The 16229-nt window shown below is 33.7% G+C and overlaps 1 protein-coding gene across 6 annotated transcripts in view; it reads left to right on the forward strand.

The window, feature by feature from the left end:
• LOC118064365 (putative mediator of RNA polymerase II transcription subunit 26) overlaps positions 1–16229 on the forward strand; it is a 175067-nt gene that overhangs the window by 113066 nt on the left and 45772 nt on the right. For 5 of the 6 annotated variants that reach the window (XR_004690050.1, XM_035078896.1, XM_035078898.1 and 2 more), the window contains one exon: positions 5166–5289. The exons of the other annotated variant lie outside the window; for it this stretch is intronic. Coding sequence is in view for 3 of the 5 variants with exons in the window: in XM_035078896.1 (XP_034934787.1) it covers positions 5166–5289 (124 nt within the window). In the remaining 2 variants the exon portion in view is untranslated. The remainder of the gene's footprint in view (positions 1–5165; positions 5290–16229) is intronic. 6 annotated transcript variants of the gene reach the window in all.

Consider the following 16229-nt stretch of genomic DNA (forward strand, 5'->3'; position numbering starts at 1 on the left):
GTGGTCTGGCCGATTGGCTCGCGTGACCGTTTCGCTTTGATTATTGATGAAACGCACGTTGCTCGTGCCGCCTGCAGCCCTGATGATCCCTCTCGACAATAACGATCTTCTTTCGCTTCTCTCACTTCATTTTGCCTTTTCGCTTACTTGAAAGTAAGAAACAAAGATTCAGTAAATCGTCATTATTCGTCCTGAAACTTCGTGAGAGATTGTAAGATGCGTGAGAACCGGTTTAAAATTTTTCTTATCGTCATGTCATCCCCCTCTCTTCTCTTTTTTGCTCATCTATTGAAATGTATAATTCACTTGTTTACTACACTACCCATGATACCTGTAATTTTACTTCGTTACTAAACATATACACCAATTTTTTTGTTTTTATTCTACTAAAGAAACAATATTTAAGTCGTCGAGAATATTTTTAATTTATTTCATGGTACATTCATCATTATTCATGGCAAAAATATTTTTAAACCTGTTTGATCCACATCTACATTGCGTCAAGTCTTTTTAATTAATAAGCCAGCATAATATGAATTAATTCAATAATTAAACTGAACTAAATTATATACCATTTAAATTCTTTGAAATACCTCTTCTTCAATTACTCCAATATTTATGACATTCTTCATCATTCTTTAGCATCCATGCATCTTCATTTTTACTGTGAAGAATATTTTACATACAAGAAAAACTATTTAAATAATTCAATTTTTTTTATTAAATTAAGTTTTTCATAAAAAATTTCTGTTATGAGTTTTTTTTCGTTTCTCACACGTGTATTTCAGGTATTATGAACTAATTAAGTATGGCACTCAATGATGATTAGTCTCATAATGAGAAACAAATGAATGTTTAGTAACCTACTTCATTTATCATAATAATAGTAAAAAACATATAAATTAGTGTGAAAACTTGAGAAAATAGTTTGTCGACACTTAACATCAAGAGATAGGGAAAGTTGATACCTGACACTTTATAATAACTACAGTCAAGAACTTGTTAGAATTTAATCTCAATATGTCCATAAATGTTAGATATAAGTAACAAACACTATGCCTAGTTACATACGGAGTTATAAGATTAAAAAGAGATTTGCCGTCTTCTTTGGCCTAATAAATCAAATCGTGAGCTTGGAATGGAAAATTGAAGCAGCAAATGGTCAATTATGGAGATGAAGAAATTACATACGGTTTGCCTATTTGCACTCTATATAGAAGATAGAATGTATCGTGTATACGTATATGTGTACTTGTAGAAATGGATAACACTATCGCTTTTACGTTCTGGTGCTTCTGATAAGCTTGTGAGACCGCTGTTGAACTTGCTCAACGTGTATTCCATGTACATACTTTATGCTACAGTAGACGTGCGATTCTGGGTTATACAAAGCACTTCATTCGTAAGTCATTTTGATAAGACAAGAAATATTTGGAATCTCTAACAAAAGCTGATATGAAACTGTTTCTAATGGACTTTTATTTTTGTGATTCTTTTTATTTTTATTTGCTTGGAAAAATTCCAGTAAATTATTTTTATTATTTGTGGCATAATAGATTTGAATTGAACATAAATGAAATGATTGTATGATAATGACCCAGTTTTCTACTTTTATTGAGCCATTTTACAAATTCACAGTTGTCATGCAATGTATAACTTTCTTTTTAAAAATAACATTTCCAGACTATTTTTCTTTTACAAATACGTAGTTAACTAAATATTTAGTTTTTTTATTTAATCATGAAGATGATTTTTATGAAAAATTATATTAACAAATGAATCACTAACAATTTAGGTTAAAAGTGATTTATTTTATTCAAAATTAAAATTCATCTTCAACTTTAATAATTTGTCTATCTTCTGTCAGGTGTTTATTTTAATTATAAATTCATTGACCGTATTCCATTCATTCTCATGTTATTTTCCATTAGTCTTTCTTCTTCTTTTTGAATACTGGTAGGAAATCACAAGTTTTTCAATTATTTAATCATAATTTTACTGCATACTTCATTTTTGCTCTTATTACTTGATCAAAAAATTATTTAAATTTTTTGTGCTCTGTTTCATTCATCTTACAATTATCTCAACTCGACAATAAATTTATACAATGAAAGCAATGGATGCAATCCGTGGTATTTGTAGATTCATTTTCATCAATATGTTACAGAAATAATGTATAGTCCGTAAGTAAATTTATACAACCAGTAATATTTCAGAATTACACGTTTAGCCATCTCAATTCATCGAATTTTATGCTCCATTGGCGTTCGTGGTTGTAAATGGATGTTAGAATGCATCTGGCTTTTCTCTGTACATACAATCACAGTAATAATTGCTGTCATAAATTCATCTTTGATTGGTAATTATCACAAATAGTTATATTGATCGGAATGTACTCATAGGTGTAAGTTATATGGCACAGTTTCAATAGCTATTTTAGATCCGTATAATGTCTCTGTTGGTGTTGTGTGATGCAACCTCGGTCTCATTGCGATTTGGATAATTTAACAACGCGATTTCCCTGTGGCCCTGCTTGTGATGACGCAAACCCCAAACGTATACTTGTAACTATTGTGTTGTTATTCAATATGCAGTTTCAATTTTACGCATTTACGCGATTACATGTTGTCATAATGAAAAAATGCAAATTGGAACTCAGGTAAATTTATTTTAATTGACACATGTCATGAAAAAATTCCAATTACACTGTTTCATGTTGACCAACTACGTTTAAATACTCTAGCATTATCTTTTTACTTTTATGTCTCTCATTTTTTTTACAAGATGGAGAAATATTTTTATTATATGTAATTTGCTAAAGATAACAAATCATGTGCAATTCGAGGAATATAAAATAGTAATATTGAAATAACTATGAACAACAGATAAGTATAGAGCTTCAATATTGGTATTTCAAGCCTCGGGACTAAATCACTAGTTATTTGTAGCAAGAAAAAAATACTTTTTCTACAAAATAACGATTTCATTTTAAAATGATAATTTAATTGAATAAAAAAAAATCCTAAAGTGAATTTTTAAATCTTTTTTATCTGGGATTTATTGCAGAATAGACGTAAAAGTAATTTAGCAATTACAAAGTCAGCTTTAGTGCTAAATTGGTGAGATAAAGTGTCACTGTCAATTATATTTTACCTTTTATCCCATGAGTTCCCACTGACATTATCGAACGTGTCCATCGATCAATACAGTATCAGGGAAACTTAGCATTTATATTCCTCTAGCCGAACACCCAATAGTATGCGATGTTCAACAGATATTAAATCTGTCAGCACATGAGATAATTCTAGACTATTATCGATAGGTAAGGATTAGAAAGTACTGAACACTAGATATATACATGAAAAACAAGTTTCGCTTAAAGTGTTACTGATAGTAAATTAAATCAATCTTTCAAACCAATAATGCATTAAGTACTCCATGCTAAAACTCAACTTTATCATTATTTCAGCTTATTTTGAAAAAAATATTTCCACCTTAAAAAGGAATTTGTTTTTATTTGGATAAATGAATTGATTGAAATTTAGTGAGAATGGTCTCTTTGAGGTTCATAATTTAATTGTCAACTAGTAGCACCCTTTAGGATTAATGAAGGCCAGTCAGAGTGAAAATCTAAGAGGCGGTACAGTCAAGGCGAAGAAGAATAACTCTTAGACAGAGGAGACGACCCGAAGTAGTCTGGGATAAGGATGATTACATAATTCCGCGGAAGTAAAGAGACAAGTTAGAGAGACGAAGGTGAGGTGTAGAATAGTCTGAGTAAGAGTAGTAGTTGTAGGAGATTGAAGAGAGATTTTAGGAAGAAGCTTTTGACGGTGTTTGAGAAGTCTCTAGTAGAGCCAAAAGGGTTAGTGTCCAACATCATTTGTGTTAGGTACACGGGTACTTTACGGAGACAAGCAGCTTAGAAACGCCCTCCCTAAATATAATTCATCGTACTAATCAACTCTCTTTCTCTTTCAACTTATAGTACTCTATTCTCTTTGTAATTTTGTCTCTGTTATTCTGTAAGCTAGAGAGCTCAGGCAGCGCGTTATTTATGGAATCACAGCTTTATGTGTGGATTCGGAAAAGCGAGCGTTGCCGGTGCGGCGGAAATGGGGCGAATCGACATCGCTTCTCATACCCCTTTACTCCGTACTCACCCTCCAACGAATCGTTCGTCAGAGTAAAATGCACTGGTCGCGAGAGGCGAGCAAAAATGGACTATTGGACTTGTTCATTTTTTTTAAAACGCAAAATAAAAAATCCAGAGATGGGAATTACAAGTTGCCTAGGCAATTTTTCTCTTCCACTAGCTAGCAGTCGAAAAACGGAATAAAATGTGTTTCAAATAGATGAGAGATCATGTGTCATTACCAAATAGTACAAAATAAATTGTCAAAGAATAGAAGAAAAACATGAAGGTTTATTCGCTATAGCGAGGATGCCCAATAATTGGCTCGATATTTTTTGGGATTATTTTTGTCGCTTAATTCTTAAAAGAGGCAAGACCATATAATAGGTGAAATTGATGCAGTCGAGTTTTTAGATAATTGGCTCTAGTGACTGCAGTTGAGTGAACAAATAAAATAATTTGAAAAATGAGAGTATAATAAAGAGAAGTAGCGGGCGAATTTGATGGTTTATCATCACATTTGTCGATAATTAACGTTGGCTACAGCAAACCCTATCAGGTAAAGGCTCGCCGAGTCTTCGGTTTGTAAAGGGTTGTCAGGTAAAGAGGAGGGGAGAGTAACAAGAGATATATAATGTTGAAGATAAAGCGCCTGGGGTTATTAGTTTAGGAGCCAACTGCAAAGTACCTCGAAACAAAGTCTCTTGGTCTCAACGACGGCATCCCTCACGGGTAATCAATATACAAGCTACAAACTCAATCTCTTCATCCCTCGCTCGAGTTTTAGCTTCTACCGCAGCTCGAGCGAGTCCTCCCGCAAATGAACCCGGACCCTAGCTCTTTCCCTTACTCTTGTTCTCTCTTATTGCTGAAGAGAAACGGGACAAGACCACGATATCTTTGGTTAATAAACTCTACTCTGAATCCTCCAGACTCAACTCGACATCCAAACAATTCCCTGTCGAATTAAGTGCTCACCAACTACCGCACTACTTTACTACAATGGAATACCTTCCTTTGTCTGTTTCAGTCCAAGCAGCACGGCGCTGAGGTCGCTCGATCAGCTCAAGGAGTACCTGACAACCGCGGGCACTTGCAAGTGTGGACTAGAGTGCCCGCTTAGGCCTGAACAAGTCTTCAGTTTCGATCCCAAGGTTAGTAGTCATATATTTGTTATGTCATTTTTTAAATATCATAACTCATGACAGTAAACATCAGTTGTATAGACGCCAAAGAATTGACCATGTCATGATTCATATACCAGGCTACAATAAGGCACTTGAATAATAAAGACTCTGTACAATTACTGTCATGTTGTGATAAGCTTGACACGTTTTACGATGCCGGCAATATCTGATTCATATTTTAACACAATTGAAATGCACACACATTGGTTATTGAGCACATACAGAATTTGACGTGTTAGTTCGCTAGATAATAATCGATTTCCAGCGTGAAGCCACAGAGAGGCTGACCAAGCGAGAGCGGTTTTCCATGCATCAATTGACAAATCCAGACAAATCAGCTGAGGTATCAAGTTTAGAGCTCGTAAATGTAATCAGAGAAATCCACTAGTAAATAGAGAAATCCCAAAGTATACCTGTGGATAAAATAGAATGTCCTAAATGTGTGCTGCTGGTAGTAATAAATATCTTATGCGAATGTGTAAATGTATGTATGAATCTATGGTTAGGTATTCATTTGGAAAGAGCTAGTGATTAACGTTTCTTTCACTCGGCAAAATTGAGTAAATTACATTCAATTGGAGAAAGTTGACTGGAGATACGGGGAATTCGCTTTGGGAATTGAGAATTGCATGAATGTTGAATGGGAACGTGAAGTATCTTGAAAATTTTACAGGAGGGTCGTCATTCAGTCTTGAATCACTAAATTGTTTTTAAACGAAAATGGAAAATAAAAAGAGGAGGAGTAGAGAATAAAGAAAGATGTGGAGCACAAGTAAAATGAAAACGGGAAAAAAAGGAATTTCATTTATGCACGACGAGAGCGTATAATTGTCTCTATGCACCTGCTCTCTATCCCACTTGTCCACTTTTGTTATTCGTCGTCGTTTCTTCGAGTGATTTATTATCACGCGTAACTAAAATTACTCGTTAAAAATAATAAAATGTAAAATCAGCAAATGTTTGCGGTCAGAGAGTAACAATTAAAAGGTCGTAAAAGTTGAATAATTTTCGCAACATAAGCATCATTTTTAACGACCTCGGCCATCATATTATAATAGTTTAAGCTTCAACAGTTGACTGTAGTTGTGTGTTGGAGATACAGCAATTGTGTATCTCATTTTACCAGTACTCGTAAATACAAATGGTCACGTTTTCGTGGACAAATTCCATGAGGCCGTGTGTGGTGAGTTACAAATGCCTTGGCTCGTAAAACGAGTAGCATCTCTTGGTGTATTTCAGTGTACCTCGATGCTTGTCACCCTCGTTTTACCATCTCTACCGATTAAATCTTGCCAAATCTGCATTGCAAAGTTGCTAGTACTCCATTCGCGTTTTCTCTCAACTCCCTGTTACGAACAATGAAAACGAGATGCTCGACAGACCGGGAAAGTCGAGGGCAGGGAAAGAGCGAGGAACGGATAAGGGTGGCGTTTAAAAATAAAGAACAACTGTGAAAGGAAGAATGAAATTTTAAAGAGAATCCGATTGAATCGTCCCGTGAGGCAAACCCACTTGTGTGTTTGTACACGCGATCAACAATCTTTCCTCCACCTCAAGTACACGGGTTATACAAGTTTATTATGTTAATCTTATAGCTCTATCATTCATTCGTTGAGTATACACGACATCCCACGCCGTGGGCTCTTTTTCGTCTTTCAGAACTGGTACCAAACGGCATCGATCACCCACCGTAACTATCCCCGTCTGATCTTCCCTGTGAATAAAACCGCAACATCTGCATGGAAGACGAATTGGCACAATCGTTGCTTGGTCAGGTGCACATTATTATTTTCAAAATAATTATCACATCGATTGATGATGGAGATACTGTATTTTAATGGAGATTCAACTTCGTTAGGCTACCTAAATTCATTTACTAAATTATTATACTCAGTCTCCATAATTAAATATATTTACGGTATCACTATCTACATAGCGATACGATTGTATATTGTTATCATTCATTTATTTAATTACTTTTATTCTGCTAAATGTTTATAAGTAGAAAATAAAACAATTAGTGATATAATTAATTTTTTTTAATTGCCATTTTTTTCCTCATCAAGAAAATAATGTTATTGCTCGGTTGGCTGTGATGAGTCTTTTAATATAATAATTTATTTCCTTTTGAGAAAGAAATTTTCTTATTAAGCTTGAGAAAAACGTTTTTTTCCTTTCTTCAAGATTATACAAATAACTAAGGAGAGAGAAATTAAAGTAGGGAAACAAAGATGACAAGCTTGTAAATACTTTGTAGCGTTCATTTCAGGCTACATCAAAAGTTTTCTTTTCTTTTTCTCAGATCGTTGAATCTTTTTTTATGTCTCTTGTTGCTCTTCAATTCTATTCATTGTGGGGCGTGCCAACCCTCGCACAATTACAAAGGGTCGTTCTCTTATACTCCCAACCCTACAACTCTACTCGATCGTCTTCGTTGTCGTTTTACCCCGTAGGCTCTTTCCTCATTCTATCGTGCATTCTCTGATCCGATTGCTTCTCGTGGCAAACTTTTGACGCTTCGTTCAACTTGATTTCTTCCAGACGTCGCCTGTGAGATTACGTCTCTTTCGAAAATTCGAGAGTCGTTTTGCTGGCGATTGATGTTTTCTTCTTTCTTTATCCAAGTAGCGTCCAACATCTGGGAATAAATCTCTCTTGTCGCTATTTTTCTTGGACAATCGGCTGTGAAGAATATCCCAAAGTTTCTGATTGAATCTCTCACTTAAAAATAAATATATTTACTTTTATAATCAGTCTTTTTTCATCGTTATTTTTTTTCGATTTCGTAATAAGAGATTTAAATTAAACCTTTTCTAGCTAATAAAAATGATCAAAGTTATTTTAGATGATTCATTAATAGAATTATCACAATAATAATGGGAAGTAATAGTCAAATAAAATAATTTAAACTATGATGAACAAGTTTAAATTTTTGACTTGTAAAATAAGAAGAGTTTTTTTCTTGATCAACGACAACGACGACTTTGTCGCAACACAATGCTTTACCGGCGTAAAGTCTGTATGTCTCGACGTTTGCATCTTTTTTGTCTTTTACTTTTCTTTAAAATTCGCATCCCATTTTCTTGTCTCGTGATATTTTCTCTCCTCATCTTTCACCATTTACGTGTGCTACTCCTCTTTTGCTCACGTTCAATACTCAAACAACTGTTTTATATCCTAGCTGCCTCTATCCAACGTCTACAAGCGCAAAAGCCACAACGCCGTCAAATCATTTGTCTGGGATGTCGGACTGGAGCTTCTCGCGTAAAACTCCCACAAATTGAATAGGTCGAGAAATACTCTTACAAACAAACGAATTCTTAGTAATTTATTACCAGAGAGTTAAAATGTATAATAATGAATGACTCTCATTTCTTACCCCTTATCTACAGATATATAAATTAAATGTTTTTGTTATGATTCATGCGTAAATTTAATGAGTTGAGATCCATTTGAAATGACATTTTGTTTATACAAACGAGCTCATGATATTTAGCTTGAAATAAATTTAAACTTTGCTTTAACTCGTTTGAATTAACGAAACGAAATGAATTATTTAGGAGTGTCAAAGAGATCTAAAAGATCTGTTTTTGTTGATGAGGAAAAGCAGAAAATTGACATACGTTGGGAGAGACAGTGTAAAACAAGTAAGAAAAATACAAATATGAAAATAAAAAGAAAAAATAGATAAAAATGTCAGTCTAACGTAGAGTGGACATAGTGGACAAGCTTGGAAAGAGAAGCAGGTGAGTGAAAGGTGGGGGTTGTTAGAAGTAAAGGCAGAGCTTGGGAAGAAAAGAAAGAAAAGGCTTAATATCGTGTAACGTAATTTAAAAATGTAATTGCTCTTGTCATGGCTACATGCTAAAGTAGAACGCGCGGGCGTATAACAATGGCTTGGTAGAGACCGGGTGCTACTGTGGAGACGTAATAAGTTTTCATGTAAAGCGAACGAGGATTATCCAACCGTGAATGTGCAGGGAATTATATTTCACGGCGGAAGCAGACTGTTACTGTTTCACAATCTCTCTTTTGCTCACTACTTCTTCTCTCCTGCTTCATATGTATTTTCTTCTCTATCTCACTTGGATCCATCGTAAATTATCTCAAGCATTTCAGGGCAGGCCGAGGGGATTTAGTTGCCGACTTCTCTTGCCGTTGGCGGATCTCAGTTGAATCGCCGCAACTCGAAACGCGAGAAAATTTTCACGTTTAAACGAGAACACGGATTTCTGGTGATTTATGTAGAAACGATGAGAGGATTCAGTTGAGCAATGTTGGTATAGTTTGAGGGTGTGTTGGTAGTATGCTTTGAAAGGTGAATTGAACGTGAGAGAGCGAGTTTTGGATATTTCATAGTCGTTGAACTTATAATATGGATGGCATGGAGAATACACATAAATATAATGCAAAAGAGGAGAAGAGACCTTGTTAAATGGCACTCAATTAAATCTGTACATAAGTTGTTTTGCTCTGTGATAGATAATTAGTAAGCTTGCAGTATTAACTTTGTTTGAGAATTTAGCAAATTTTCTATTAGCTTATTTATACTCCTTATATACCCATCTGTCTATCTACATAGCATACTCACATACACCATTTATGTACACAATTCAACTTCTCGGTTATTGTATCGCTGTTGAATTCACTCCGGATTTCGAGTTGTAAAGGTCATATTGTTCCAGACAACCTACTAGATTGAAGACGAGAAACAGTACACGGAGAAAGGAAGCGTCTAGAGAAAGGGGTAGAATGGGGAAAGGAAGGAGTTGTGGGATGCATGCGAGCACCGATGGCAAAACAGAAGAGAAACCGGATACAGAGTGTGAGACTCGTGCAACTTTCTGAAGGAATAGAAGAGCTTTGAGAATACGAATATGCGTTCTTTGGACTAGTGTACGAATGAACATAAAGTTGGTGAAATGCAGGTACAAGAGACGATCACAGCTGTGGAGAAGATTGTAGAGGGATGATGAGCCGCGAAAGCGACACGACGAATCGGATGATGTGAACTGTACGAAGCAAATGTCGTCTCGAAGAAAACGGAAAACATACGATGGCTTATACGTACACATATATTTGAAAGAACGTCAGAGGAAGGAAGAAAAGAAGTGACTTTGACAGAGAAGCTTGCATTGGAGCTTTTGAATGTAAGAAAAGGATGTCGACAAATAGAAAAAGCCAGTAAATGGTGAGGAGTGATAGCAGTATAGAAGAGCATTGCTGGAGTGAAAGAAAGGAGAACGGAATTGGGTGCAAGGGGTAAAAGGGATGAGGTCGACGGCTCCAGCGAGCCAGGTCGATATCAGCCTCGAGCAAACCAGACATCTACCGACCATTCGCAAAACATTCACCTCAAGTGTCCCAGGCAATATTCTAGCTTTTACTACTCTCTACCCCTACCTATTCATCCTCCTCTTCTCTCTCACATCACTGAATCTTCTTTCTTTATTCACCTCTTTCATTCTAACTCTCCTTGATACGCTGCAATGCGCGTCCACGGTATAACCAAAGTTCCTGACCTCTAGAGACCAGAGCTTAGCCAATCCCAAACTTCATCCACCCCCTCGAGCGCGAATCCCTGTCCAAAAATCGCATCTCCAACACGGATCTCTTCAGCTTTCTGGATAAAATCGTATTAAAGACTTTCCTTCAGCTTTGCACTTTGATAACTTTGAATCTTTTTTATTTTATTTATGTGTAGGGGACGAGTTAAAGTATCTGCACAAGACGTTTAAAAAGTCTCTTTTGATTGGAAACTGAGTCATTTGGGATTAAATAGTAGCTGAAAAGAAAGAAGGGTTGACTTGGATTGTAGGTGATATAAAGGATAAGAATTATTTTACTGCCACGAGGGTATTCGTGCCTCGGATGAATAAAATTGACATAAAGCATTGAGAGAGCAAACGCAATTGAAAGGGATTGCTATATTCCGGAAGGTAAAGAGATAAATTAAAGTAACTGCAAATAAGGAGTGAAGGAATGAGTGTTTATTGTATAGACTGCATGATGCATTATGTGTGGGATTATTTCGATCAAAATACGAGGTCATATGGCCCATAACGACTCTTGAGTGCATACAGTATAACTTGTATGAGCCAGTACAGCGCACTGGTATCCTTATTCAGCTTGCACGCGGTCGCATTAAGGTTTATAAACTTTGAACGTACCCGATGCCATAATTCAAGTTAATGAGTGCGATAAATTTATACGTCTCGACCGACTGGCAGAGACTAGGGTAAATGAGAAGAGAATAAGAAAGGAGCTGGAGAATAGCAAAGAGGGAAAAAGTATCTTATTCCTCCAGGCAAGAATGAAAAAAATAAAAAAAAAAAACCAAGTGATACAATTTTTATTAAGAGAAATTCAATTTCAACTGATCCAAGTTCTACGATTTCCAGTAAATCGAATTATCCATAGAATTATCAGAAGTGGTGAACTCTTCCGGGTATCTCTTCGACGTTTGTTGGTTTATAGCATTCTAAATAACGGAATAATCATTTGAATTTATTCTTAAAGATGTTTTCAAAAATATCTTTTGGATGAATAAATTTTAATATTTAAATAAATAAATAAAAGTGTATTTCCCTCGACATATATTTCTTACATTCTCAGTTAAGTATAATACTGTGTTGATAAATGTTTTACGTAAAAAAATCTTCTCGTTACTTTATCTCAGGATTAACCTAACGCTTGTACTTCTCTTGTGTTGTTTCTATAAAAGTAAGCTTGGTAGAAACAGGAATAACACAACGAAAACCACTTGCTCTTACCACTTGAAGTTTTCCATGTTTTTGGTAGATATATATATATATCCAATATGTGAAAACATAGTATATATGGATGAAAATAACTCGCACGCTGACTAAATTCTCGTGGCACACCAGAACTGAGGTCAAACGCCTTCGTTATGCACGTCTGCACTTGTAGGGATACGTTGTGGGTTTATGTTCTGACTAGAGAGAGGTAAAATGGAGAGAATGACCACGACAACGCATCACATATCTTTGTCTCTCGTATATAAGCTTCTCTATTTCATCATCCCTTGGACAAGAGATATGGATTACCAGACGCTGTGGGAGATAAGTAACAATTTGCTGAATGTTGATTTTGTGAAAGATCTTTTTGGTTAGTACGAAATATGAGAGTCCAAGGATATTGTAACATATGAACCTGAGAAAATTTCATATATTTCGATGTAAATGAATTAAACAATCAAAACTCTATTCATTTAAGTTAAATTAAATTATCTCTTACACTGACTTAAATAACACTGTATCTATGTGAGCATGGTACTCTATGTATGTCTATCAGTGCATAGAAAACAAAAATCCTTTCTTTCAATGTTGATTCAACTAAATAAACTGACAATGCAATATTCCATTACGTTTCAATGTGCATGGAAAAATATGTTTGAACAAGAGTATTGGAATACACTCATCGTTGTATTTTTTGTCGCTAGGAAGAGAAATATTGTAGTGGAAACCGCTGACAGGATACGACCAGCAGTACACACACATCTAAAGAATATTTCAATATATACGTTTTGCGCATATTCGACTAGTCCATTGTACCCAGGGAATATCTTCAATCCACCTCTTTTTCCTATAGTCAGAATAGAAAAAGTATTTCCGCTTATTCCCACATCTTTTATACTTTTCTAGTATGCTTGAACAGTTGCAACCCTTGCTCTTATCGCTTTCTTACAGAAAATACTACGAATAATATTACGACCAATATGAATAAAAATCTATTTTCAATATGCAATATATTTATGTTAAAATATGACTAACATTTTGTGTAATCCCCGTCATCTTAAATTTTATTCAATTAAATCTACGATACAGAAAGAAAGCAGGGGTTGAAACAAACGTTAGGTAATTACAAGTGTGGCAGATTTAATGGACTCGAGAGGAATAAACGAATTTTAAGGAAAATAGGGTGTAATTGTGTAACTTGTAGAGTTGTAAAAAACTTCTCATTTGAACGATAATTATTCTGATCACATTATTTCAAGGAATTTGAAAAAATTTATTTTCTTTATATTTTTCATGAAACAACAATTAATGATCTTTACGGTAGAATTAATACGTGAGAGATCTGTAAAAAATTTCTGTAGTAATTTTAATGTACATGTAATGAAAGTTTTTTATATGTACAATTGTATAGTAATTTTACTAAACATTTGTGAAGTAAATTTTATGTATTCAGCATTGAAACTGACTTTTGTACGTCCTATACGCACATTGAAATTTACTCAAAATTTATTGAAAATTACACTATATAAGAAGCGAAAGTTTTAGGTTAGAAATAACCCCGATATTTATTTATTAAAAATGAAATAAAAAATTATTTCGATTATTTTAAGATTTGTTCATTGTTGACATGTTATAGAGTGAATATTAGCTTGTAAAAATACTGCGAAAAATCCATATTGTATTGACGCTTATCCTGAGGGAGACTCGAACCTACGACGGCCGACTCGTGTTGATCTAAATCCGATGCCTTAACTCATTAAGAAAATTATTTTCATTAGATGTATATCATTATATACACATCTCAAAGGAATATATCAGATCATGTTTTAGTAATTTAAAGAATTTATTTTTGGGATTTAAAGAATACAATTACATATGTTGTTGTGGTAGTTATTAAAATATAAATAAATATTTTATTTATATTCAGGATTGTGCAGAAACATCGACGAAACATTTTTAAGGTTATCAACTCACCTGCATTAAGCGTGTTTCAATGTGCACATTGGAAAATACTTAACACATGTGTTGTAATTTTAGTCAGCGTAGATGAATCTTAAATTTTAGGAGTAAATTTCAATAAAACTTACATTATGAAAATTTAAGTAAAATATCGAATTTTATCCTACATCATTGAATATCCGTACAGGACATAAAATTATCCTAAAAATGTTCATGAAATAAAGTCATTGACAGTGTTTAGGAAATTTCATGTACACGCAGAGAAATGTATAGTAAAAATTACTCTAAATTTAATGGTAATTTGGTGACACTGCAGGGTGACGGTAAAAATTACTATATACATTGTAAAAATTACTGTGCACATGGTTGAATTTACTAAACTGCATAGTTATTTTTACTCTAATTTCACCCTAAAAATTACTATGCAGTTTAGTTAATTCAACAATGTGCACAGTAATTCTTACAATGTGTATAGTAATTTTTACCGTCACCCTGCAGTGTCACCAAATTACCATTAAATTTAGAGTAATTTTTACTATACATTTCTCTGCGTGTCCTGTTGTAAGTTAAAATTGTTGAATTTTCAATTTACTTTCAATAGTGGAATAATTTTTAAAATCAAATGAATTTTCGGAAGAACATTTAGTTAAATATTTTAAACCTTTCAAACTGTATTCAACTAATTTTTCATGATCATTTTAAAATAATTTGTTAATTACATTTTCATTACTGCTAAAATTTGGAATTTATCATTCAATCAGAATTCCAAATCGTTTGACATGAATATTACAGAATATTGTAAGTTGAGGACTTTGCAATGATATCAATATCAACATATAATTCGTTTTTAAATTTCTACAAATTTGATGACAATCATTATGGCCTTATCAATCCAACTTTGATTTAAAATAATTACTTTAGGCGTCATTGAAGTTTCTAATAATTTTATTCTTTCGGTTTTATCATTGTGTTATTATTATTACTGTAATTTTCCTATAGGTCTATATCAAATAAAAACATGTTTATGTTTAGAGACTTGTCAGTTTTATGTAACTCGTGGGAAATTCCAATTACTTAACTTGAATCTTCTATGCTATTTCTTTAATTTTTTTTCTTGAGTATAAAATAAACCCAACAAGAAATAACTTACAGAGTCACAGATGGTCAAACAGCACCGTACAGCAGTACAGAAAGTACTAATAAAAAAAAATACAATAAAATAGTTACAAAATAGTACATAGCTTAGAAATGTGTAGTAAAATCGTGACATACAGTAAAAAAAATGTATAAGAAAAATATAAGTAGGATATTCATTATAATTGAATTTTCCAAATCATGATAAAAAAATTAATGTCCTAATGAATGATTTTTGTAATACAGTCAAACTCCTATACTTTTTACACCTTTGGCCAATTTTTCTAAGAATAAAAATTACGGGCTCTTGTGTTAACATATAGACTAAACTATAACATATTGACATTTAATATACATAATAGAAAAATTACCGGACTAGAAATTAGAGGAGTTTGGCTGTATATTTTAAACGATAAAGTTTCCATAAAATTTTAAATTCCTGTTGATTATTAAAATTCATTATTCTTCGGAATGTAAATATGAGCAAACGTTTACTTTTATAAACTTATTTTATGAGTTTTTTTTTTATAAATTGAATGATTACATTGCAAATTATAATGTGTTCAATGTTACATTATCACATACAAACTTTAACATTTCGTAGTCATTTTAAATTCTATCTCAAGTGTATCAAAATCTGTAGTTCATCTTAACGGTAATTTCACATTTTACACTTGAGAATCATTATTTAAATACACTTTGGATTCGCGATAAATCATTTAATTCTTATTTACTATTTTTTCCACGTAACGATTTTGATTTTTTTTTGTTTCTAAAAATATCACAAAAGACGATAATTGATCGATTTTGTCGAATAAATTAATAATAAATCACTAATCCGTCGGGTACAGATAGGAGTTCAGTAGCAATCGTGGAATAAAAGAATTAGAATGAAACAACACCAGGGAGAGAGAGCAACCGGCAATCGAATTATCGAACATGCTGGGAAACAGTTGCATCGTTCCTGGGAGGGTGACATTCTGTGGTATTGGAATGGTATAGTTAGATGTAAAGCGCATCTCTCGATCGCACTATGTATTGACGTCTCTTCTCTTT

The sequence above is a fragment of the Chelonus insularis genome, unplaced genomic scaffold, assembly GCF_013357705.1.
Source record: "Chelonus insularis isolate UGA/USDA-ARS -01 unplaced genomic scaffold, ASM1335770v1 contig_17_pilon, whole genome shotgun sequence".
Classification (NCBI taxonomy): Eukaryota; Metazoa; Arthropoda; class Insecta; order Hymenoptera; family Braconidae; genus Chelonus; species Chelonus insularis.